The 27,465-nt window shown below is 39.8% G+C and overlaps 2 protein-coding genes across 11 annotated transcripts in view; both read left to right on the forward strand.

Annotated features, from left to right (window-relative positions):
* The window catches only part of SHANK2 (SH3 and multiple ankyrin repeat domains 2), a 343,276-nt gene that overhangs the window by 301,953 nt on the left and 13,858 nt on the right, over positions 1–27,465 (forward strand). For 8 of the 10 annotated variants that reach the window (XM_053388455.1, XM_053388473.1, XM_053388479.1 and 5 more), the window contains 3 exons: positions 13,168–13,298; positions 18,308–18,419; positions 21,034–23,449. In XM_053388455.1, the coding sequence (XP_053244430.1) occupies positions 13,168–13,298; positions 18,308–18,419; positions 21,034–23,449 (2,659 nt within the window). Of the gene's footprint in view, positions 1–12,872; positions 12,933–13,167; positions 13,299–18,307; positions 18,420–21,033; positions 23,450–27,465 lie in introns of all 10 variants that reach the window. The other 2 variants (XM_053388521.1, XM_053388493.1) reach the window with 2 other exon arrangements.
* Positions 89–8,209, forward strand: LOC128413955 (uncharacterized). The gene is made up of 2 exons (XM_053388534.1): positions 89–1,594; positions 7,054–8,209. The coding sequence occupies exons 1-2, from the start codon at positions 1,507–1,509 to the stop codon at positions 7,908–7,910; spliced, it is 945 nt and encodes a 314-aa protein (XP_053244509.1). The 5' UTR covers positions 89–1,506; the 3' UTR covers positions 7,911–8,209.

Here is a 27,465-nt window from a genome sequence, read left to right on the forward strand (position 1 = left end):
GGCTTCAGCTAGGGAGGGCGGGATATAAATAAATGTTATTATTATTATTATTATTATTATTATTATTATTATTAATTGAAATTATTAACATGAAAATGTTTCAGTTGAGTGAGAGATTTCTTAAGTTTCCTTTGCCTTAATGAGAATTAGCAACACCCACAAAATCAACAATATTAAATTATCATAAATTTAAAATGTCCAAAGAATGTCATGGATACCAGCAGCCACAGCAAAGTAGTTTTAAGTCCTATTGATTTTAGTGGGTGAATTGAGTACATGTTTAAAATTGTGGTCCTGTGCACAGCTCAAGTAAACTTAGTGGGATTTGCTTCTAAGGAAGCATGCATATGTTTCCTAGTTGAAATCAGTTGGACTTGAAATTCTTAACTTTGGTCGAAACACGCCACATTATTCCTTTATCACACGCCATATGCCCTCTTCTTTCCCCCCTGCCATGCCTTTCTCCCTTTCCCTCCTAAAGCTGTTGAGAGACAACTTAACGGTACTTCTTCTGCAGTGTACATGCTTGTGTTTATTGCTTTGCATCTGCAATGTCTGCCAAAAAGAGTGCTTTCAAAAGCCATCAATAGCTAAATATGCACAGAATTTACAAATGACTTTTTAATGTACATTTATGCTCTAATATTTAGGCAGGTACCTTTTGTAAGTTTTAGCTTCTTTCAAACACATATTAGATAACATGGAATAGTTTTCTTTTTAATTGCTCTGAATAAGGAGAAAGCACACTTGAATTGTACTTCACTTGGGATTTTGCAATCTTACACTGACATGAGACATGTGGTCTAGAACTTGAATGCAGATTCACACAACACCTTTCAGAATATGCATTTTTGCACTGCTGTATGGTAGAATTTATATGAAGCTTTTTCATTTTGTGAGTGGCTCCCAGGCCATGGGATCGGCAACCCCTAAAGATTCAGGTTGTCAGTTGTGTGTCTTTTGGTGGGGAAACTGAACATGTGCTAGAACGCTTCACAAGTTCTACTTTTATATAGATCTCATAGCATGTGATGTATCGTCCTTTCATTAGTACATTAGGTGGGTATACTGGGAGCAAGAACAACACACATGAAAAATAGTGGTTATGGTTCATTTCTGAAGTTAATAATGTGGTTGAAGCCACAGTATGAAGGTGCAATGGATGTTGCACCCAGTTTGATGTAACCTATTGTGCATGGCACAGTTTCTATCTGTATCTGTCTTAGGTATTCAGAAACTTTCATCCTATCTAAAGCAGCTTGAACAGTAAGAAGAAGGGGCATGCTGCAAACATGGGCCTAAGTGCAGAGGAACAATTCACGGCTCCAAGAACTTTCTCAAGCGTGCTACTATGGCTGCTGCATTGCTAGCTGTATTTAATTGTACCCAAAGAACTTTCCAGTTATCTGGCAACAAAGAAGATCATACCTACTCCTGAAATCCAGCTGTTCATATGGGGGGAAAGGAAAGAATATATAAGGAAAAGAAAGCAATCCAGTAGTGGAGATGAAAAATCTGGTGGGATCTCAAAAGGAAGGACTCTTTGAGAGCAGCACTTCCCAGGGGAGGGATCAGCTGCCAATACAAGTGGCAGGTAAGACTCAACATGGCCATAAAGAGATAACTATTTTCAGTGAATCAATTTAAATATGTTTCTTGTAGCTGAAACCTCTGATTATTATAAGTACTGTAGCCTGTGCTCGTTCCATATACTTCCTAGAACTAAGTTGTCCTTGGTGTTTCTTCTGTAGCTTTTATATCACGAATAACTTGTAAATGGTATCCTACATTCACTGAGAAACTAGAAGCATGATAACCATGTTCAAGGAGCCAGCAGTACGCCAGCACCATGATCCTACCCAAGCATCTATGGAGCTGGTGTAGTCCTGACTTCTGGCAACATTTGACAAACATCCTGTCCAAGGCAGCTTATTCTTCAGGGCAGGGAGTAGGCAAACTATGAATATTGAACACAAAATTATGAGGTGTATCATGCACATGGAGGTGTCAGAACAATACACCCAGGTGTATGACACAGATGTACTAAATCACAGAAACGAAGGAGGCATCTGATCACATTGAGGAGAGAGACTGTGAGAAGTCTAACACTGCCTCTTTGCACACAACACTTTAAAAATTCAGCCAGTTGACAAATAAAATAATGTTATAGGGGAGATGCTGAAAAGAACCCAAACACATTGTCTGGGGTTTTTTGTTTTTAATTCAAAAACAACAACACTATGGAACGAAAATCTAAAAGAGCACCCGGTCCAAAAATTACCAGGCTCTTGGCACAGTCCTCTTGCTTTCCCTTTCTCCGTCTGTTTTCAAATACATCTTTATAGTTGAGAACTCTGGTAGGCATGCCAGAACAAAATGCAACCAGGTAATATTGATTAAACCATAGTATAGGAAGCCACGCATCCACATGCCCTATAACTCACTGTATGTCTAGAAAGAAAACGATTGAGTTAGCAGCGGTTTAAAAATACATTGTTCGGTTAGGTAGATGTAGTATGTAAGGGTGTTGGGGTCTGAAGCAGAGTGCAGACATGATGGTGCTGATTTCTTAACCATGGTTAAGAGAGTGGGAGTTGGTCATGCACAGATACCTTGGGTTGGATACAGGTTTGCGCAGAGCAGAATTGCACAAACTGGCAGGGTCAGCCCACCCATGAGGCAAGGTGAGGCATCTGACTCAGGCGGCAGGATCCACATGGACAGCAGATCCCAATGCAGATATTTATTCCTCCCCCGTCCTGTTCCTGATGTAGATTTTCATTCACCCCTCCTTCCCTGGTGGGGAGGGGGCAGCCATGCAAACTGGATGTTCCCACAAGTGGAAGCTGGAACATGATTTTCAATATTTCCTTTCCTCCTGGAGCCTTCTGTGCTCTCCAAAATCTGCTCCAGAGGATTGGGGGGGATCCTCCGGAACAGCATGGATATGGGTATGGAGGGGGAGAGGGGAACTATCAAAAGTTATCCTCTCACCTACGGGAGCCTCTGCAGGAATTTGTGAATAGAAGGAGGCCTTCGATTTGTTGAACAGCAGGTCTGAATCTAACCCTCTCTTTCCTCTGTCTCCTTTTGTCTCAGGCATTCTTTCTCCTCTCTTTCTCCTTTGAACTTTAATTATATTTATCATTACATCTGCTTTGGTTTATTTGTTCCTATTTTAAATTCATTTCAGAGTCTCACATTTTGTCTGCAATTGTATTAACATGTTTTTATGTAGTGTCAGCTTATTTGCTGGTTTCCTATAGAAAGACAAATATTTTTGAGAATAATAAATAAATAATCTGCAGTGGTACTAAGCATGGTTAAAAGCTTGACTTCACTAAGCATTAATCAGGATTTGAAGCAAGGCTTCAATAAGCTGGCAAACCCTGGTAAAGCTGTTGAGCGTTAATCATGGTTAGTGTTAGCATTACGGTTAGCTCAGTAAATAACTCCTGCGTGATCTTATGTGCAGCTTATTCCCAGTCTCTTAACCATGAGTAAAAGATCAACAGTGTTGCATCTGCACTGGGCATAAATAATTGCTTCATTTTCTTTTCATTATTATTATTTCTACATCTCATTGAGTGTAACCACAAGCTAGTGATTTGTGCCCCCGTAATGAAACCAAATCTGTAGATGAAAAGTATTTAGAAGATAAATACATAATACTGATTTTGTTTACATGTTGATCCTTGCAGTGCAGTTGTTGTATGCTCCTGGTGAAGAACTAGGCAACAATGCAAGATCAAGGCACCTAATTCAAGAGAGAAGTTAACTTGATTTTAATATTTCTAGTCACATGGTACAGAAGTGTAAGCCATTTGATCATTCAGTCCTGCTGCTGAGCAGCACAGTTTCTAGGCACACCAAATTTCCATTGTCTCCATATTACCAAATGCACTTCTTCCACACCACCAACATAGCACTGGTGCCATCATCTTAACAACTTCCAAGTCCTGAATTTTATCAGGCCAACTTGCAGACAGCAAGAAAATGACCTTTCAAGCAGAGCCTGATGCATATAACGCAGTGATGTCAACCATTATCCCAAGTTGCCACAGTTGCTCTGCATTGAATGAAAATCAGCTTAAGGTTCTCTGTGCCCCATAATAATATTAAATAAAGGCTGTAAATCCTAGTTATTAGAGATGCTTGAACTCTTTGTTGTTAATGTTGCCTCTTGATTCAGCCCCTTCATTGTTAATGGCTAGTCTAACAACCCATCTTAACCTCTTTGAATGTATTCATGATTCATAAGTATTCGACAACAGTGTCAGAATTTAAGTCCATTGATTGTTTATAAACTGTTTACTCAGTTTGTTATTTGTGTGATTGGCCACACATGCCAATCTCTCTGATTGGAAGGCTGAAGTTATTTGCTTAGGAAGACGTTGCAGCGAATAAAATGTTTCTGAGCAATAAGGATTTTTTTTTCAAGTTAGGAAACGGGATTCACCAATAAATGGCAAATGAACCATCAACATAAATAACAAACTATGCCAAAATATTATTTTATTTGTATATCAATGTTCACACATCAGCTGGGGGTGGGATAGGTTATATTTTTCAGATTATTTTATCAGGTCTACTATTTTCCATTTGGTTCTATTGTAAATGTTCAGACAAAGAGTTTTAAAATATGAAAAATGCCTGGCTTCATATGATCAATGATATCCAATAATAATAATATCCCTTCTTTAGAATGGGATGGCCAACTTCTGCATTATAAGCGGCCACTCAGTTCTCTAGATTCCGGAAGGGGAGTATATTTTGCTGTCCAACTGGACCTTCTCGCAACTAGTCAGAAGTTGTATTCAGCATGACCTAGGAAAAGCGGTTTCATAGTTATGGTGCATGTGTGCTGGATCATGATTTGGGCTGTTGCATTCAAAACCTGGAGATAGAATCATAGATTTGCACAGCTAACAACGTGAAAGGCTTCTCACACAACCTTTTAAAAAAATAATTTCCTTTTTATATAAAATGTTATTACTGATTAAAATGTAGCAGGGAGTAAGGCAGATAAAATTATTTCCTGGGCCACATCTTGTTCGTGGGCCTCAGCTGGCCATCCCTGCTCTAGAGGTTCAGTTAGAATTTTGAAACAGACATTTGCTCATGTGGTTAAAAATATCCCTGTTTTATATGTGTACCCTAGCAGAGAATTTTGAAAAGTGGATTTTGTGGTCCTACACTATCTATCTGAGGGATATAGGAATCACTGGTTACAGCTGTCGCTGGGCTGGTGGAGCAAAGGTGGGAATTAAAGTGCAAAAGCAGCAGGTATTACATTTAAATTGTCTCGTGAAGTCCCTTTTCAAAGTATCCATGCAGTGGAAGATCCAAGGCTTGCTTGCCGCTCTGTCTCCACATCCATTTTCATAAGGAACTCATGCATATTATATACAAACAGTTTCATTCTCACTTTCCATAAACATGCAACTGGACAGTCTAAACAAACACAAACAGGTGTGAATACTTTGAATGTGAATACGTTAATTAATAGATGGAGAAATTATTAGCGCTCACAACGTAATTAATGTTGAGATTAAATATTCAGTTATATTGAATCATGAAATGTACAAGGCCCTTTAAATGAATATATGGTTGGAGGGGTTCAGGATTTGGAGTGGTGAGAGAGACCATGGTTTTCTCTAGGAACCACCCCCAACATCCCTCTCCCACTAAAATAAGATGGATGATCTCAAAGGATAAGAAATAATAAGGAACACTGTTACAAATCAGACACATATATACACTCGTGTCCCTCTGGTGCAAATACACAACTCCAAATTAAGTTCATAAGAGCAGCATGTGGTGTGTGTCAATGAGCAGGAGTGACACCTAACCAAATACAAATTCATTTGGAGATTCTGCAAAGCAGGTGCAAATTACTTAGCACCAACCACACAGAGCAACCAGTTCACCAGGAATGATTAGTAGTAGTTACTCTTGTTTACTAGGTAGACTTAGTGAGAATCATGCTGTTCACACACAAATCTTGCTTAAGATTGGGAAATGTACTTTGAATAAGTGATTATTATGATAATTTGAGAGGACATCTCAGATAAATATGAATGGGTAAATTGTCCCAGAGGCAGAAGGCTTACTTTATTTTTTCCCCCAACCTAGGACATTTTCTCATTCTTCATTAGCCTGCATAATATATATAAATGCATAAAGTAACTGCTTAGTTAGGAAGTGCATGCAATATATAATCATTTTAAAGTGTTTGGGGATACATTTTCTTAAGAGTAGATGTGAATTTAAATAACATACATGGACAAATGCCCTTATTTAATGCTTGACCTTTCTTTGTAAACTGCATTGTACACGTGTTATATAACTCTTTATAAAAGTACTCAGGCAAGGAGTCAGCAAGGCAAGTGCAAGGGAAATATTTATCTTCAGACAAACAAAAGGCATCCTGGTGAACAATGCCATTGTGCATAATTACTTTCAGTTTAATATTAACAAAAAGGAAATGAATGCATACAGAAGACCTAAGAGACATTGTTCACAGGATAAATTTGATTGACTGCCACACAGATTTTGTGGCAATAATTCTGGAAGGAGTTTAGGGGTGAGATGAAACGCCGGACAAAAGAGAAGATAGCAAGCAGTGCTTCAAAAGTTGCCACACAAGCCAGTGGTGGAGCACATCTGACACCACAGGAAGCTCAGGTCGCTTGGAAAGTTGACTCAAAGTTCATCACAGAGATTTCTGACTGTGACATCACTACAATGCATAGGTGAGCTTTTTGCTAGGTTCACAGACATTTACTGTCACAATCACAATAAGGTGTATTGAAAGATGTTCTTTGGGATCCAGTACAGTTGTATGTGTTATGGGTGCAGCACCGTGTGCATTTTATGAAGTGCCACCTGCACTTTTCAGTCTCTAAATTTTAGTCTGCCCAACTATTTGCCCAAACACAAACACTCTGGTTTCCCAACTGGCTTCTTTCTGTGTGTTGTCCAATGTATGTAGATTCCTCCATCTGCCTGGCCTCAGATACAGTGGTTGTTGCTCCTCTATTTGATTGCCAGATGTCACTGGGCAGCAAGATGGGGAGGTTCCTGGATCTTCTGGACAGCCCAGGCACCAGAGAGGAAGTTCACCATCCACACCTGCAGAAGAGCAAGAATCTTCAGTGCCAGCTTCTGATGAAGATTCACCAGCCAGAACTACAGAGAGTTGGCCATGGCCATTGTCATCATCTGAAACACACAGCAACCTGGGGGAAGATTTTGAGGGATTTCCAACACCAGAGCGGACTCCGCAGTGTACAATGGACATGCAATCTCCTGGGGATCAGTCTCTCAGTAGGACTCCCCAATATGAGAGTGACTCTCCTGTGGAGGGAAATGATGAAATGAACGAAGAGCACCATGGTGTTCAGCCTGTCCCTAGGGATCGGGGTTGGAGAGGGCAAACTCAGCTGACAGAGGGAGAGAGGTTATTAATGGAAACCAATAGTAGGATTGTACAGCTGCTGGAAAATATCAAGAGAGAGCATGCACAGTCCATGGGTCTCATGTCCCAGTCCATGGGCCGGATGGAGCTGCAGCTAGGCATTGTGGCTACATCCACAAGAGCCATCCATAACTACCTGTCTGAGATTTTAGCTTTCCTCAAACAACCAAGGACACAGGTCCTTGAAACACGTATCTCCCAAAGAGCCACCCCTCATGTTGAGTTAACGAGTGCCTCAACGTGGACTGGTGAGGATGCAGTGGCAATGCCCACTGGATACTTACCAAGGGATGAAGGGATTAATGACTCTCAAGAAACACTGCAAGCCACACTGCCTCGTCGCAGTGGCCGAATGCAGAGAGCCATAACAGAAAGGGCCTCGTTGCCCATGCCCATGCGCCAAGCAAAGGGGGGAGGGAAGAAAAAATAATTTATCACACTAGTGATAGTATTTTTAAGGGGTTTTTTTTAATGTGCCTGTCCTTTTAATTCTTAGCCATAAGGCCATGAGTGGCAGAACTTGACCATTTTTACATTTGGCTAACATTGTATTCTGGCTGACTAGATTAGTCTTACATTTTGTAGTTTATATTTGCATTGTTAACAATGTGTGCTACTGGTATTTGAAGAACATTTGCTTCTGTTCTTTCACTTCAGCTTCATGAGAGCATTTTTTTACACTGTGCCAGACATTCATTGCTTTTCTTACAAATACAAATCATTTCTGGACACAGTTGTTTTTTGAGTTTTCTTTTTCCATTATCCCCCCTTCCCCCTTTCCCTCTGAGCAAGCATTCTGGAGTTTTTGGTAAGTATGTGGGTCTTGGCAATATTCGCCTCAGAAATTGTGTTCGATCAGTCTTTGCCTGGTGTTTCTGGCATGCTGGCCTGAGGTGTTGGGATTAGCCTGTAAGTGCCTTTTTTGATAATAATCTTATCCTCTGGGTCTGACCAGATTAATCTCTTGCCTATTTTGTGGAAATTACATATCTTGGCTGGGTTGTGTAATAAGCAACATGCCAGGACTATATTGCAGCATTTGTGACTTGTACAAAAACTGTGCCAGCAAACCTATCTAGGCACATGAACTACACTTTCAAAAGCTCCTTCCTTGTTGAACTGATGGTTTGGCGAGCAACATTGTTATCCCATGGGGAAGTTTGGAGATTTAGAAACAGAGGAAAATAGCAATGCATTTATTATATGTGAATCACATAAAGAAATATCATAGGAGAAACTATCCCTAATACTATCACAGACACTTACAGATCAAAGCAATCGCCTTCCTTGTAGCCAGACCTTCTCAGAATTTAAGAGTCATAACACGCTGTTGCGTTCTGTGCCACAATGTCTAAATAACAGCTTTGCATTGCAGACGATATGAAAATCTCTCCTCTTCCTTTAGGCCACCTCATTTACTGATGCTAAGAGTGGTCCTAGCACACTAGGCAGATAACAAATGCACATGGGTTGGAGAGCATTTTTATTACTGTTGGGACTGCCTCTGTGAGGGTTTGTTAAAAAGCGGGACACAAAAGCATCTAGATGCATATAAGGAATACAGAGTGGCTTCTGAGTGGTACTCAAGATCATCCTGTTTTCACCAACAAACTGGGTTGTGTGGTCACCACCACTGTTACAGGCACAGTGTAGGCCCTGCTTCACTTTCCAGTTTCACTTTGGAGCTAAATTCCCTAAAGAGCATATTTGTGAGAGCATATTTATCAAGCCCATATCTAAATCCAAGTTTGTGGCTGTATCTAAACAGGCTGTGGACCATGTGGGCCATCTCTTCCACCTACTCTTGTTTCAGACGGAAGAAAACCTGAGAGCAAGAAGCATTTTGCTGCAGTACAAACCAGCCATAATATGCTTCTTAGTGAAATATTTGCTTGTGGCTGCTTTTTGCTAAGTGACTGGGCTAATGGTGAAATGCAGCTAGTGTGGGCTAACCCCTCATGCAGGCACAACGTACGGTTCAGGTATCTGTCCTGAGAGATGAGCTGTCATGGGTGTGCTGTCTTGACCATAAACTCTAAATGCACCCGGTCTGTCAGGGATGACCTTTCACACCTGCATACCACTTGTGCCCCATCTGTGCCTGTTTTATTTCTTGTTTGTTTGTTAAACATAATATACCGTATTTTTCCGTCTATAAGACGCCTCCATGTATAAGACTATTTTGGGGGACTCAGATTTAAGAAAATGGGGGGAGATGGCCCCATGTATAAGACACCCCCTCATTTTTGACATAATTTTTAAGGAAAAAAACCTAGTCTTATACACGGAAAAATATGGTATATATAGATGCCTTTATAAATAAATACATTTCAAATTGAAGCATGTAAGAATCATGATGCAAGAATACACATTCTTACAAAATTACATTAAAAAACAACAACCAAGGGGAAGTGTCACAAGCAAGTATGAAACGCAAGTTGTTAAGGTTCCAATGTAGCTTTCAAAGTCCTAAACAAAAACAAGCTGCAGAGCTCTTTGAAAATTAGCCTTTTATTAATATGTTTGAAAAGGGAAATACATGGAGTTCCACAAACATCCTGAGATCAGCCTAGATCTACAATATAATGAAGATGTGTTTATTTGCATTATGTCACTCTAAAAGTGTGATGGAATTGGGGAGGGGGGGTATTCAGAATTTGACAAATATACTACAGTTCAAACATAACCATTGTTGGAAAGTCCAGATTTCCTCCCTAAATTTAATACATTTAATTCATTGGGTTATACTGCATCCCAACTTCAGTATGCGATTAAAAAAAAATCAGCACAAAATTCATTCTTTTCAGTAATATACAAAGCCCCCTCCCCATTCCAACTTGTTTCAGCTATCTGTGATTAGAAAGGGTTGCAATACCTGCCATTTGAGTGGAAAAAGCTGTAGGGCAAGGAAAAATGAGCTGACAATAATAAGATCAACAAAAGATAGAGTTTCCCACTAACCTAATGTGTGGTGGCAATATCAGATTTTGTTAGTGAATACCTGCAAACTGATATTGTAGTCAGATCTAGTGCTTGGATCAGACTTCCAATACTGTCTTGCAAAATAATGGAGGTATGCATGGTTTTTATCATTTTCAAAGTGAAAATACCCATGCTTTTTTCTTGTATCTGTCAAAGCCTATTCATTATTTCCCTGTAGTTCTCATTGTCTGGCTAGAAATATGGCTATGTGTGTCTTTTCAGTTACAAAAGTTATGAGTTTTTATGTGGAATATTACATTACTTGCAGACATTGAGTAACAAATACTTCCCATCTTCAAAATCTTTCACTGTTGATCACAAAAGGTTTGTGGCATCATTTACAGGACTAGAGAGGCATAACACAAAATCTTCCCTCTTGGTGGTGGATATACCAGCATACCCAAATGTCAAAGATGAAACCTGTAAGGTTTATGTTTTACTGCAAATTGGAAAGGTTTAGTCATAGTTTGAAAGACAGAATTCAGATTTCTGCTAAATTGAGTATAAATCTTTCACATCACATTTGAATCTTTTAAAAAGCAGGCAAAAAAAATAGAATACTGAAAGATATTGATATTTACAAATAATCTATAGCATTGTCCAGTTCCATGATGTTGGCAGTAGATCTTGAGCCTTCTCAGTGACTTAAGAATCTGCTTTTCTATGACAATTTTCTTCACAGGTAGAGAAGTTAACTGTGATTCCTATAAACACCATTGCCCTGATCCAGCTATCCCTTGTGGGCACAAGGGCTCTGATCTCACCCAGCCACAGGATCTTCTCCATTCACTTCAGTGGTCGAGGCATCTCTGGTATCACATGCATAGAGATATGCACATAGATCTTTTCCATCCACTGCTGTGATTTGAGAAACCCACACATGCAGGGGCTCCTTGTGCACATTGCAGCACACACGGGGCTCTGGTTCAGGAAGCATCTCTGCATTTAACTAGATGTGCTACATTAAAATCCATTTTCCTTTTCCCATATACCATTCTAAACCACACTCTTAAGAGATGAATATGCTCTACATATCTAATTACAATCTCTAATTTCAACACTCTGCATGGGTGGAATTGTCTGTAGAAAATTATTGAGGTGACTGTATTGAGTTGGTAACTAATGGGCTAGTTTCTCTTTCTTCCTAAAGCAGTTTGCAATGCAGGTATTTTGTATTTAATTCTAGAAAAATCAGTTGGGAAGTATGATGCCTTTAAGACTTCAGTTGTCGGACATGATGAAAAAAAGAAATTGGTGGAGTCTCTTCCAGTTGTTACATAACTTTTTATGTATGCATATATGCTGAGTATCCAGGGCCCTGTGGTTAGGATGAATATTTTGCTAACTTTGCTTTGATAATCTAAATGTTAAAAAAACACCACTGCATATATATAATCTGACTGCATTCTCTGAACATTGATACTGAAGGTGTGGCAAAGAAAGAATATAGGACTATTTTTTATAGTATAAGGTTGGCTCTTATTCCAAGTGTGGAGGATTAATTGATGTGTGATCTTAGATCAGTAAAATGACTCAGTTTCAACATAAATACAAAGGGATGATACCCATTGTATAATGCTATAATCCAGTTGTTGCCTAACTCTAGATTTGAACATTCCTCTTGCATCTTAAAAGGAAATCACTTGTATCGATTGCTTCTATTTTGGTTTGTGTTTGTAATTTGTCACATTCTGCATTGTGCCTATTGGATCCAAATTTCCCTGTGCTACAAAGGGTAGAGATAAATTTTGTGTGGTTGGCCTCTATAGCTCACTTAAAACGGAGGGCTGATTCTCTTCATAACCTTGTCTGTGACGGGCTGCTTTTATTTATCCAGCTCAGATTAGTTTTCCTACCTTTTATCCATAGTGAAGTGGTCATACTATGACTTTGAGATCACAGTTTGATGGCCATCACTCAAACATACTCTTTGAACATTTGTGGCAAACAGTAACACCATCTGAGTTTGCGGTCAAAATGTTTCATGACTACTTCCTCATAGGCAAATGCAGGAAAATAGTACTCCAGAGTTTAGAAAGTGGTTTGCTACTAACAACGTGGCCATGAGAATTAGCCCTGAGATATTAATTGCCAGGCTTATAGCAAAGTTTCTAATGAAGATTTGAAACTTGACTCATTGGACCTAAGTATGATTCATTTAACATTTAGAAGTCCATAGAAAATTAAGTATTTGCATATTTAAGAGACTTTAAAAAGTGCTGTTATAGCAGTGCCAAATCGTTTTGTCTAATAGCCTGACATCAGGAATAGGTTACAAAGTAATAGCATAAAGAGCACTTAAAAATACCTATTATTGTCTAAAATTTCATTAGCATTCTAGTGACTACTGTGTGGAATAGTGCTCTAGAGGTGTAAAATTTCTAAAGGTTTTCTTTCCATTTCTATATAGATATTTTCCCTTCACATTTTGAAGGTTTGAAGAAGAGGATTGTTTTTCGAGTCACACTAAGTAAACATTAAATGCATGCAGGCTTAAAACTAAAGCATGCATGTTACGCAGCAGCAATAAAAGTGCTCGGCTTGCACGACTTACGATGCTGAAGCATTGCCTTGTTAAATTGCCAAAATCCCCTTTTTATTTGCATCTTTAAAAAAAGTTAAACTCTTAATTTCACATTGCATTATTTAGATTTTCAGTCTTTGGACAAATTAGATTTATTTTAGCAAATATTTCTGTGTTACAGATAAAGTTGATGAAATAGTACCAGTTTCCAAGCCATCAAGAATTCCAGACAATGCAGCCGTGGACTCAAGAGTGGCAACAATTAAACAACGACCTTCCAGCAGATGCTTTCCCTCGGCTACAGATATGAATGTGAGTAAATGTACTTAAGAGTTCTGATATTTTGACTAAATTAAGATCTTTCCAGATTCCTAATAGTAGAGGATAATCCTCCAAGCTTTCCTTTTCTTTTTGCACACTTATCCTTAATTCTTCTGACTTGTGCCCATGATCACCTTCTGGAATGACACTCCTCACTGTAACGGATTAAGATTTATTTCCTAGGAAAATTTACTTGGAAGTTAGTCCCATTGAAGTAAATGAGAGGCACCTCTATAAGCGTGATATATTCATGTTCTGTAAAATTACACCTTTGTTACACCATATTCTTGAACTGGATCCATAGCAATGGTATATTCAAATGCCCTTTTAATGGCTAATTTCCAAAGTTTGAAATCAACATCAAAACCTTCCTCATGATTTATTGTAATGGTGCAATGGGACTGTATCTAGATAGAAGAGTTTGGATTTGATGTCCCGCTTTATCACTACCTGAAGGAGTCTCAAAGCGGCTAACATTCTCCTTTTCCTTCCTCCCCCACAACAAACACTCTGTGAGGTGAGTGAGGCTGAGAGATTTCAGAGACGTGTGACTAGTCCCAAGGTCACCCAGCAGCTGCATGTGGAGGAGCGGAGGCGAGAACCCGGTTCCCCAGATTACGAGTCTACCGCTCTTAACCACTACACCACACTGGCAATATTTAGATCTATGAAATAGATCTAAATATTGAATCAGATCTTGTCCAAGAATCACACATAATAAACTTAAATGTCTTCCTAACCCCAGAGTCGTCCGCGACTGGACCTAACGGTCAGGGATCCTTTTACCTTTTTTACAGTGCAGTATGGTGTGTTTCTTTTCCTTCCCATCAGAAATGTTGCTCAAGAAATGTGTTCTGTCCAGAATGACAAATTTGCCACCTATTTCACAAATACTGTCATTCATAGAATTTGATATGACTTTAGAAGCTCTTAGTTCAAATACCACGACTAGTGTGGAAGGCTCTGCTTTGTACAAGTTGTGTGCATCTGCTACTCTTGATTCCCCACCTACTGAGGCAGAAAGAATTAAGGGAGAAACTGACCTGCTGTTAGTTGGATTGCTGTGTGTTCTGGTTGGTGATGGACAGCATACAGGAAGTAATGACCTCAGTTGGATGGAATAATAAATATTCTCCTCCTCAGGGAAGGCATGCCAAAGAAATATGAAACTTCTGATTGTCTTGCTTGGCTCTGGCTTTGATACTTCTAGCTAGTCTAAAGTTTTCCCTTTTCCAGTAAGCTTTTGGGATAGCAGTTTATATCACTGTATAAAGATACGGTTTATGAACTGTATCTCCTTCAGGTCACAGTTTGCAGGGCAAAAGATGGCATTAAATTGTGTGGCTCCTAGTAACACTTCAGGAACTTCTGATTCTGTGCTTTTCAGGTGCTTGAGGCAGATGTTTAGCTTTTCCCAGAAAGTAAAGTGCCAGAGGACAGAAGCATAATCTCTTGATAATATTTTTGAAGAATTGAGACTGTCCACCTGTCCACCTCAACTTATCTTCCCCAACCCTTGTTTTTTAAAAAAATCTTTTTAATTTTAAATTTTTTTAGAAAAGTTATACCCCAGTCTTCAGCCAAAAAGGCTCCTGGAGTGGCTTGCATACAATCAAGATAGTCACTGTCTGTCAGCTTACAACAAAAAAGAAACAGCACAGAAGGGAAAGTGTCCAGGGGATGAAGGTGGGGAAACTCAGAGGCCAATTCTTAAAGTTTAAATAGTAGTTATTATCATGACAACGCGGAATGGAATCAGTTTAGGGACAGGCAGTGTCTGATAGAGCTGGCCTTTCAGTAAAGCTATGGAATGAACCCCACTTCTTATCTCTCTCACTGTTCATTTGCAAAATAATCATTTTCACTTTTATTCTCTATGCACTACTTATGCCTTATAAAATTATTTATGTTATTCAGTGGTCTTGTTTCTTCTCGCATAAAATTCCAGCTGTTTAGCATCTACTTCCTCTAGGAAGCATTTTTTACTTTTGGGGGGGGAGTTGGGGAGTGGAGACGGGCTTTCTTCAGATGTGCTGTATTCTTCTTTCAGGAGGAAAATAGATTATGATACATCTGCTGCTTTTATTTGTGTATTTTGTTTTGTTTTTAAAGAAAAGAATTGAGTCTAGGTTCTGGACTGGAGGACAGTCCCAAATCCATCATTAAAATGAAAAAAAATGTGAATTTTTGAGTAAAGCTCGGTGTGTGTGTGTGTGTGTGTGTGTGTGAGAGAGAGAGAGAGAGAGAGAGAGAGAGAGAGAGAGAGAGAGAGAAATGAGGAGACAGGTTGCATTTTAAATTGAAAAGTGCTTGCAAATTCAGGAGTGTGAGCCACTGCAATGGAAACAAAAGAAATCTCTAGCTATGTGCATAGTTTTCTCACATACTTGCACATAAATTTGGTCTTACAAATTGCCTGTTAACTGCTAGTTAGCTGTTGGTGTGCTGCATTCAGCATTTTTCTGAAGGTATCTGTAGTATTGTATGTGACTCTGGCTCATGTTTTGTCTCACTCCAAGTAACAATACAGTGGAACCTTGGGTTACGTACCGTCCTCCTTACGAACACTTCGGGTTATGAGCTCCGGTACCCCGGAAGTAGGTGCTTCTGGTAGCAAACTTTGCCCCGGGATACGAGTGGAAGTCACGCAGCGGCTGCAGGAGGCCCCATAAGTGAAAGTGTGCCTCAGGATAAGAACGGTTTTGGGTTAAGAACAGACATCCGGAACAAATTATGTTCATAACCGGAGGTACACCAGTACAGCCAAAAACGTGAGACCCAATCACATACACTAGACGCTCGGGTTGCAAATGTGATCCGTGCAGGAAGCACGTTCGCAACCCGCAGTACCGTGTCTGCGTACACGCAGGTCGCAATTCAGCGCTTCTGCGCATGCGCAAAGCGTGATTTAGCACTTATGGGCATTCGCAAGCACTGAAACCTGGAAGTAACCCATTCCGGTACTTCTGGGTTTGGCGCGGTGTGCAACATGAAATCGTGCAACCCAAAGCGTCTGTAACCCGAGGTATGACTGTATAAAAAACAGTATAGTGTAGTGGTTAAGATCGGTGGACTCGTAATCTGGTGAACCGGGTTCTCGCCTCCGCTCCTCCACATGCAGCTGCTGGGTGACCTTGGGACTAGTCACACTTCTCTGAAATCTCTCAGCCTCACTCACCTCACAGTGTTTGTTGTGGGGGAGGAAGAGAAAGAAGATTGAGGTCAATGTGTTGTGGACTGTTGAGGTCACCTGAGAAGACTAGTGAGGTCTTCTAATAGAAGACGTTATCCTTTCACAGTATACCTTAGGTTGTTATCTCTTTATTACTCCCTGTAAATGAACAAGGAAAACAAGTTTCTAGTTCTGTTCTGTGGTTTCTGAATAAATGTGATTGTATTGTATTGTAGAGTGTTTCCTTTTCCTGCTTATTCTTGGGTGCACTGCTAAACTTCCTTAGTCCTGGGAGCTCTGACTCTTTGCTTGATGTCAACACAAGTGGCACATACCAAGGTGCAGACAAGAAACTGTCATGCAGACCTAGTATAAGAAGAGACCCTTGGAGGGACGGATTCTGCAGTCTTTTGCTCTACTCTTGTCTAACAGTTTGTACCACCTGGCCAGTCCTCTGTGGATATGACCTCAATTCCCATACCTTTTCCTTAAGAAACCATGTATATCAAGGCGTCACAGGGACTTAACAATATACTTCTGTTTCTTCTGGGGGGGGGGGGAGATTGTTCATACCAGAGCTGAATACTAGCGCATTGTGGCTGTAGACCTGTTGATTTCTGGATAGCATGTTATGGCTTACTTGTTTATATTCCTTTTCCTACCTTGAGATGTTTAGGAGAGGTGTGCAGGATAATTATCTAATAATTGATGTCAGACACAAGTCAGGGTTTTGAATGGTGCCCTACCTGCTCTACATTAATGGCTTCTACTCTCAGTTCTTACTTTGCAATATTCTGGTCACCTATGTGTACGGTAGCACATACCACCATTTGAAGAAGATAACAATCCTTTCCTATAAGTGCTTTTCTTCAAAGGGGATGTCTGTTCTTAGACATACTTTAGTCTACAAATCCATTTGGTACCATTAGCCAGGTTTTCCTTCATCCCAGTTGTCCGGTTCTGAATAGATCCTTCACCTACCTATGTTTAACTTTGCTACTGCAAGTGACTGAGGAGGGCCTCTTGCAACACCTGATGCCACTATGAAAGGTTTTGTGAGCCATCATATGCGGCAGACAGGTATGGACAGATCTGGAAGAAGATCAGTTGTAAGAAATAAACTTGTGATCCATAGAAATGGCTTTCTCTTTTGCCAGTTGAGTACAAATATAAAGCCTTCCATAGCAAAAGCTCATAGTTCACTAGTTTATCAAACCTTCCTTTTTGTGTTGCCGTTTTGCTGTGTAATATAGAAATAATCTGCCCAATTTCCCAAATATCCAATGAAACAAATATTTTGGATGTCTCAAAATAATGGCCAAATTGTGTAGAGTATAATGTATTTTCCCCCGAATTGTCACTTATTATTTGAAGTGAATATAAAAGCTATGGCCAAGTTGACATGTTTCTTTGAAGTGTAGCATGTATTTTGCCACTACCTGCTGTAAATGTTACCGTTCTGCTCCAGTAACATATAATCCATCTGCCTAGGCCAAATTACATCATTACTAACCACACTATTCACATCTGCCCCAATCACCAGCATGCAATCTGTTCCTCCTGACATGGTCAGGAATAGAGATAGAAATAGAGATAAAGATAGAGATAGACAGACAGACAGACAGACAGACAGACAGACAGATAGATGATAGATGATAGATAGATAGATAGATAGATAGATAGATGATAGAATGGCATGAAAGTGACAATGAAGACATGGAGCCATACTGCCCAAGGTATTGTGTAAACCAGGCTTATATGTGAGAATGAAACAGAACATTAAATTATGGCTTCAGGTACAATTATTTTTTCTTTTTGTTTTTTGTAGTCTATGTATGAGAGACAAGGGATTGCTGTGATGCCACCAACAGTCCCTGGGAGTTCCCAAGGCCCGTTTCTGGGTGTACCACGAGGTACCGTGAGAAGACAAAAATCAATAGGTAAAATGAAACTTTCTACAAGCGACGTTTCATTATTTTCAACAATTGCTTACAGTGTTTGCTTCAAATGCATTTGTTCATGGGTTGATTTTGAGTCTTGATCAAATAGCCATTGCGTGAGAACAAACTGGCCCCGTTCACATGTCATATTGAACCATAAAATAAGCTGTACTTTAATGTGAGAGAGTAGCATGCTAATGCATGTTTGAGAAATGGCAGGTATTTTGCTCCTCCCCCTCTGCTCCTGCTGCTGCCGCATTGCCGTGAAACAAGATGTGGTTTTGCTTCACAAGTTCATTGTTTATTTTTATCCAAACAAACCATGAGCAGAAGCCAAGGTTTGTTATTGGCTTACCACTTTGGGGAAAACAAATTATGAGTCCAGGTTTAGACAACATGGCATACCAGACCATGGCTTGTTTCGCGGAAGCACAGCATGAGCAGCAGAAGAGCAAAGCATCTCTGCTTTTTAGAAGCATTCAGCAGCACATTCACAATAAACCATAGCTAGTTGTAACTAAGATATCATGTGACATGTGAACCAGGCCAGTCAGTGGCGGAGGAAGCCGCTCGGGCACTCGGAGCGGCAAACATGATGTGCACCCGGGGCTGGGGCCTCGCTACGTAGCACACATGTGCAGCATCACTACATACGACGCATGCACCGTATGTAGCGATGCCACACAAGCACGCTACGTAGCAGTTTGCTGGCGGCGGGGTCCCAGGATCCTCTGCTGCTCTGCCACGAACGGAGGATCCTCTACATGTGTCTGCAGCCGTAAGCAACGCCAGCAAATCTCTACGTAGCGTGCTTGTGTTCGTGGCTGCAGCGGCGTGATGGTTGCTCACGCCACCGCAGTGGGGCGCCGCCTTGTCACCCCTGGAGACATGGCACCGGGAATGCACACACACCCCCGCACCCCCCGTTGCGACGCCACTGAGGCCAGTGTCTGTCTGTAACATTAACTGAATATTACAACTGGAATTTGTGCTCTTTGAAATATACAATTTCTTAAGTAATTCATTGCTTTTTAGCTTGTTTATTTCAAATATTTATTTACTGCTTAATATCAGAATTTCTTAGCATACAAAATGCATTTATAAATTACAAAATTAATAAGTAATGAAGTAACCAACAGCAAATCCCTATAAAGCATGGTAAAATCCAAACCAAATTTAATACACATTTAAATTTTATGTTTATTGAATCAAAAGCATCTACTTTTGCACATTTGAAAATGTTTTAGCATTCTGATTTCCATGTATAGAATTTTGTTTATATTACAATGCCAAATTCGTACTACAAAAAGAAGAATTTTTAAAAAGATTATTGGTAAAAGTTACTCAGAGGTTAGTCTTAAATGAAATCATTCTTCTTTGCTAAAATTGTGTTTTATAATCTGTGTGTATGTGATAAGATGGTATTTTTGTTCAAAATAATGACAGAAAGCTTTAGGAAAATATATATTAATTGGTCCATTTTGCTGTAGAAGTATTTGGTTGTACAATGAGGAATTTAAACAGAGTCAACATATGCTTTATGGAAATGTATTTTTCTGCAAAATGATGTTGTTTTAGTCATATTGGAAACTTAGTCAAAGGTCTTATTCCCCACAATTTCAATTGCTATTCTTGCTGTAATAGCAATGGCAAGCAGAGACCGAAAAGATACATTTAACACAAAACTTTAATTAGAATAGGTTGCAATATGGGAGCTAAAGCTGAGAGGCAACGTTTTTCTTGTCCTTTCTTCTCCTTTATGTTTGAAGGGATATTCTGTTCCCTGGTGAAATAATGAAGTTTTTCTTTGCAACTCTCTACATAAAAATAGTTATGGGAAATACAGTGAAAGAAATGTATATTATCAGCTATTACAAGGAATAGCAATCAGCCCATAGCTTAGATAGACCCTCTTGCTGCTGTTGTTTCATCCTGAACACAAACCAGCAAGCCAGCTATATTAATTATTACTTCAGAGACTGTCTGTGTAAGGAGAGCATCTCTTTGCTCTGTCTGAACCAGGAAGTACCACAAGTAGCTTGTGAAGCCATTGCTTCATGCTGTGACCTGCCCTGGTTAGTGCTTCACTTCTAGCTTTCCAGCATGAAATCTAGCACCTCATACAACAGGCAGCAATCTCACTCCAAAGTTACATATGTTTGTTTGGAAGGTTGTTTCACAATGCCTCTCTATCCACTCTCTTTACCCATGTAGAAACATTGTTTTATCATGTTTCATGCATGGCCACCTATTCACAAATGCCAACATGCATACATTTATTTATTTTTAAGCTTTCCTTTCTTCTTCCAGTCTTTCATAGCTTTTGGCTGATAAACTTCCTTTTATGCACAGTTCATAAAAAACATTACTTTAGGGATGCACAATTCTCTGTGCACATATGTAAGAAAATGCTGGAAGATCAGCATAGGGACACTGAGGCAAGCCAAAATGTAAACTTGAAGATCTAGTTGCAGACATATTCTAAAACCAAACCATGCATAGTAATATATAATACAGTATTTTCTGTACCTGGTTTACTATGTCTTTGGTGACAATGGATGATAATTAAAATTCAAGAGCAATTTAAAAATTGTAGCTTGTGATTTTTTTAAAGGGATAACAGAGGAAGAACGGCAATTTTTGGCTCCTCCCATGCTAAAATTTACCAGAAGTCTATCCATGCCAGACACCTCTGAAGATATCCCTCCTCCTCCACAGTCTTTACCTCCATCACCACCACCTCCATCTCCTTCTCTTTACAACTCCCCCAAATCTCCAGTGTCTAGAATATATGGGACAATTAAGCCTGCATTTAATCAGAATTCAGGTGCAAAGTTAGCTATTTCAGGTAGATCTGAAAATATGGGAACGGTGATAAGGGACAAAGGGATATATTACCGGAGAGAGATGGACCGTTATTCTCTAGATTCTGAGGACTTATATAGCAGAAATGCCTCAACTCAGGCAAGCTTCAGAAACAAGAGAGGTCAGATGCCGGAGAACCCATACTCTGAAGTTGGAAAAATAGCAAGCAAAGCAGTGTATGTCCCAGCCAAGCCAGCAAGACGGAAGGGAATGCTAGTGAAACAATCTAATGTTGAGGATAGTCCAGAAAAAACCTGCTCTATTCCAATTCCAACTATCATTGTTAAAGAGCCATCTACCAGCAGTAGTGGGAAAAGTAGTCAAGGAAGCAGCATGGAAATTGACCCACAGTCTTCAGAGCAACCAGGACAGCTCAGACCTGAAGATAACTTGACTGTCAGTAGTCCATTTGCAGCAGCCATTGCAGGGGCAGTGAGGGATAGGGAGAAAAGATTAGAAGCCAGGCGTAACTCTCCAGCTTTCCTTTCCACAGATTTGGGAGATGAGGATGTTGGGCTGTCGCCTCCAATGCCACGTTTGAGACAGTCTAAGTTTAGTGATGAGGGAATGTTTGGTAATGAAGACAACTTTAGGCAACTTGTATCACCATCTCCTATCCCAGCACCTAGAGAGCCTGAAAATATTTTTAATAGCAGTGAATCAAGTAATCAAAGTGATGCAAGGACACCAAACCCTTCAACCCCAACATCAATGGGTTCAGAAAATAATGTGTTGGCAACTCAGAATGCTGGTATGTCCAGTTTGGATAACTATGTTCATCCACTCACAGGGAAATTACTGGATCCAAATTCACCTTTAGCCCTTGCCCTTTCTGCCAGAGATAGAGCCATGAAGGAACAAACCCAGCAAATTCCAGGGAAAGGAGAATCTGGCAAAGCAGACCTTAATAAACCCCTTTATATAGATACAAAGATGAGGTCCAACATCGAAACTACATTTCCAGTGACAGCTACAATTGCTAGGCAAAATACGCGTGGTCCACTAAGGCGGCAGGAGACGGAGAACAAATATGAGACCGATACGGGGAAGGAGAGGAGGCCTGAAGAAAAGAAGAACATGCTGATAAATATTGTGGATACCTCACAGCAGAAGTCAGCTGGTTTGCTCATGGTTCATACGGTAGATACAGCACAGTCCAATGATACCCCTGAGGAAAAGGAAGAGGAAAGTGCTGAGATAGATGTGGATACTGAAAAGCCTCCACCAGAGGCGCAGGAAAGTACAGAAACAGCAGAAAGTGGACTAGATGAAGCTGACATGCCTGAGCTACCTGCATCTCCCTGCAAAACTATTGTAGCAGTTGGCTCCGTTGATGATCCAATCATTTTACCGTTCCGTATCCCTCCACCCCCTTTAGCATCTGTTGATCTTGATGAAGATTTCATCTTTACTGAGCCATTACCACCGCCTTTAGAATTTGCTAACAGTTTTGATATCCCTGATGACCATTCTGTCCCAGGCTCTGCACTAACAGACTTGCTCAAACACAGAAAAAATGGAACTCCGCCTGCTTCATTCAATCCTGCTCAACCCTCAAATTCAATAGACAGTAAGAAACCAGTGGGTCTTTCAAACTGTTTGCCTGCCTCATTTTTACCACCGCCTGAAAATTTTGATAATGTCACTGACTCTGGGATTGAAGAGGTGGACAGTCGAAGCAGTAGTGACCATCACCTAGAGACAACCAGCACTATCTCAACTGTGTCCAGCATCTCTACCTTATCCTCTGAAGGTGGTGAGAACTTGGATACTTGTACAGTCTATGCAGATGGGCAAACATTTCTGGTGGACAAACCCCCAGTACCTCCTAAGCCAAAAATGAAGCCCATAATCAACAAAAGCAATGCACTTTACAAGGATGCGCTAATTGAAGAAACTGTAGATAGTTTTGTTATTCCTCCACCTGCCCCACCCCCACCTCCTATCAGCGCACAGCCCGGTATGGCTAAAGTTGTACAGCAAAGGACCTCTAAGCTATGGGGTGATGTAACGGAGGTTAAAAGCCCAGTTCTCTCAGGCCCAAAGGCTAATGTCATTAGTGAATTGAACTCAATACTGCAGCAAATGAACAGAGAGAAATCATCAAAGCCAGGGGAAGGATTGGAGTCACCTCCAGGAATAAAAACAGCAAGTCTTAGTACAAGGTAAATGCAACTAAATTATTTTTTAAGTCTATAGTGTCCATAAGTTTAAATTGCCTTTGCTTTCATTAATAATGTCTTAAATACCTTTTAATCTTATGTTTAAAATGCATGGTATTAATGCTCCAGTATTAATTTGTGACCCTCTTTAAAATCTACAAAATGCGTTAATTGCTATTATCATTATTTACCTTTGCCCTTCTTTGTTTATGATATTAACACGTATTGAAACATGCTATCTTTTACTATGCTGCTAGTTAAGAATCAATTTCACCTCTCCTTTCTAGAATCCCTGGTTATGTGTTTTATGGTTTACCCCTAACTTCTCCACATTTAATGAAAAGGTTTCAAAGTGGCTCTAAGTGACAGCTGACTGGTTATAGTTCTGATTTAATTTCAAGTTGATATTGCTTCAGTAGGAGCTATCTTATTTAGAATGTGTTGAGTAGTTTTGTGTATTTTATTTTGCATGATACATATGTCTAGTTTACAATGCAGAGGGCCACATGTGGCACTGCGTGTATTTGCCAAGGTTTTTCGTCTTCCTGCTGCAATCCATTACAACCTCCAACAAAGCACTCCTGAGAATCCAGTTGGAGGTGGAAGGGAAGAGAGAAATCAGCAGTCCCACATGCAAATGTAGAAGCGCTTTCTGCTCACACCTTTGGATCCCAGCCAGAATCTTTCTATGCTTTTTTAGTAAATGAAATAAAAATCTGTCCTTTATTTGATAATAAATATTAATGCAACTTTAGGAAAAACCAAAAGTGACACATTTAATCTAAAAAAATATTTATTTTATTGCATGGACTTCAGCACATGCAAGAAAGGAGATGCACTAATGAACCATATTCTGGTTTCATTTTTTTAAACCAAGTTTCCTGCTGGATCATGCCAGCGGCCCATTTGGTCTAGCATCTAGTTCTCACACTGTGCACATTCAGTTGCTCCAGTAAAGCGATCAACGTACATTAATGATTTGTTGTTTGAGATGTTTGGTTTTAATTGTTGGAAGAAGAGTAGTCACAAAGCCTGTGCTTTAGTCTTTTCCAGGGTGGCCGGAGACAAAGGATACAAGGGCTTTTGCACCTCTCTCAATTGTGGAATTTTGTTGTGTGCATCTTATCATGCAGGGGTGAAAGCAGCTGCACTTTCAAAAATTTCATTTTCTACACAGCTATTAAAAATGTGAGAGTTCTGTCATCCTCTCCTCTTCATCAGAGCATACAACTGCCATGGTGAATAATACATTACTTTTTTAAAACTTTTTTAACAAAAATGTTCTCCGTGGTGGTAGTATATGGTGAGGGTCAGCTTTTGCATCCCATCTTCAACCACCCTGCCTTACAGCCAGTACCACTGAAAGATTGCATTTGTCAGACATATTTTGAAAGTCAATATTGTGAAATTTACTGAGCCTTTGAATGGATTTGTTGCACTTGCTGTGATAGGTTCTAGGACTTTCAACTGAAGGTGGCGACCCATGGTAGCGGAACAGTAGAGTGATGTAAGAAACCCCAAACTCTGAATGTACCATTTTTTATCTGTTGTTGAATGTGCCTATTTTTACCTGTTGTTAGCCGCTCTGAGCCCAGCTTTGGCCGGGGTGTGTGGGATACAAATAAAAAATTATTATTATTATTATTACCAGGACCTGTTTCCTAGCAAAGTTCAGGCTTCAGCTACATGGGAACAGGTTTTATGTGGTAGAGCAGGGGTTTCCAACAGGTAGATCACAATCTACTGGTAGATTGTGTGGGGTCTGTGGTAGATCGCAGTCAATCGTGGAACTCTTCCCCCCCCCCAAAGAAAGCTCAACAACTTTGGTAGATCACTGTCAGTTTTTTTATAGTAAGAGTAGATATCAGTCTCTTGAAAGTTGGACATGCCTGTGGTAGAGAATTGTCATGAGTCCCTCTGCCCATTACCATACATCGTATTGTATAATACAAATGATCCACAGGGATCCTATGTGCACAGACACTCAATTCTTGTGTCAGTTCTCACACAAACTAGGGATAACATACCAGTGGGGCAGTGATGAAATTTCTATGTAGAGCTTCCATATCATGTTACTTTACGGGTCGAGGTGGGGGTGCTGTGCTGCTTCTCCAATGTATTAAGCCAAGTGAACATCTAAACCACAAGTGGATACCTAAAAATTATACTCCTGTTAGTGAACCTGGCAGTTCTTATTTGTTCTTCCCTTTCATTTAGCAATCTGATTTACCAGTGAATAGGCAAAGGTGTACTCTTTGTAAAGTATTTATTTTATTTATTTTATTTATTTCACTCCTGCCTTTTTATAAAACATAACTTTTAGGTGTAGGAAGGACACATTTTTTTTACTGATTTTCCCCTTCCCCTTGAAAATATGCTCCAGAAGATTTGTGGACCTTCCAGAACAGTGTTGTGGCTATGGGAAGAAGTGGGGTAGGATCATACAAAGGGCCTCAGCCATTTCTTCCAGTTCCAGTAGAAATCTTCTCTGGATCTCGATCCATTCCATATATGGAAGGAGCCCTTCTGTTCAGGAAAGGCCAAATCAGAACCAAACTTGTAATATCAAAAGTACTGCTAAGTTTCTGTTACTCTATAAATTACAATGCTCTCCCTGTTCCAGGGGTCTGTTGACACTCAGAGGTGCACATGGACTTCCAAAAAAATGATGGTTTCCATTAGTTTCAATGGAGGTAGCTAAAACACAACAGGATTTACTCTTTCTGTTCTTGGCTTAGGTCACAGAGTGAGGAAAATCCAAAGGCATGGCGAGTCATATCCACAAGAGCTTGCTAAATCATGAAGTTTAAGTAATAATCAAAATGTGGCTAGCTTTCTGCTTGTTGTAGAGATGTGAACAGTATGGTTTGTGTGTCTTCAGTGTGTGTTAGCAGTATTTGGAAATTATAATATTGGAAAGCATATGTAGAATTGGCAGCCAAATTTGCCATGACATTTGTGGCTTTCAGTAAGGAAATGCAGCAATCCTAACCGTATACTGGAGTGTTGATTAACTTTGCAACTTTCAGTTTAGTATGAAGATTCATTTAATTTTAATAAGCAAATTAAGGTAATTTCTTCCTGTGCTGCATACTTATTAAAAATTTGTCTACTCAGCTGGCAGTGGAAGTCCCAATTATAAACTAGCTTAAATGTTAAGGTACTTCACAGTAATTGTATCAGTGCGAGTCTTTCCTATGGTGCCAGTACACTCACCTTTTAATCAGATTTCCCTAATGGGGTATAACAAATATAACATAGCTAAAACATATGAATTAAACTAGACAGAATTAAGGTAGTTTAAAGAAAAAGGAATGCCACTCTATATTGACTATGTCATTGTCAATTTTACAAGCTTATCTTGTAGTATCATTTGGATACAGATTTCCCTGAAAACTGTTTATTTTTCCGCATTGCTATAGTTTGTAAGTGCTACAAATAAAAATCTGTATACTTCTATATACTGATATTTGAACAATGGAAGGGTTTTTTTCCTTATTGACTTTTATGTCATATTTCAAGAAGTAAAAACCAGGACACCCTAAATGTTGTTAAGCGCTTTTTTTTTTTTTTTTACAAAAATGCCGGAAACCACGATTTATTGTATTGATTTAGGCATGGGCAGAGTCAAGGGGGGAAGTAAAGCAACAGAATTACTTAACTAGCTGGCCAGTCACATCGGTTCTGCCCCCCCCCACAAAAGTCCTGGCTACACCCATACATGTGTGCATTAGAAGGCACCACCAGCTGTAGAACAGTGGTTTTCTGACAGTGTACAAAGCCTTGAAAATTGCTTTCGGAGAATGCTCTCACTAATTTACATGCACACAAACACACCCCCAGCAATTCACACATTCAGCAATTGCTTCTTGATCCAGGCAAGTGTATAAAGGGCAAAATTAAGAGTGCTCTTCCTCCCTCCCTCACACACACACACATACACACACACACTTGATAAGATATAACCAGCCTACCTCCATACCAGTCTTAAGAGTTTGGATGTTTCCAAACAAGTTTTC

Source organism: Podarcis raffonei, chromosome 1, assembly GCF_027172205.1.
Source record: "Podarcis raffonei isolate rPodRaf1 chromosome 1, rPodRaf1.pri, whole genome shotgun sequence".
Classification (NCBI taxonomy): Eukaryota; Metazoa; Chordata; class Lepidosauria; order Squamata; family Lacertidae; genus Podarcis; species Podarcis raffonei.

Excerpts from the sequence above, each read along its gene's own strand:
- LOC128413955 (XM_053388534.1), top strand. The coding sequence starts at position 1,507 with ATGAAAAATCTGGTGGGATCTCAAAAGGAAGGACTCTTTGAGAGCAGC. Across the intron at positions 1,595-7,053 it reads GCTGCCAATACAAGTGGCAG|ATGTCACTGGGCAGCAAGAT; the intron begins GTAAGACTCAAC and ends TTTGATTGCCAG.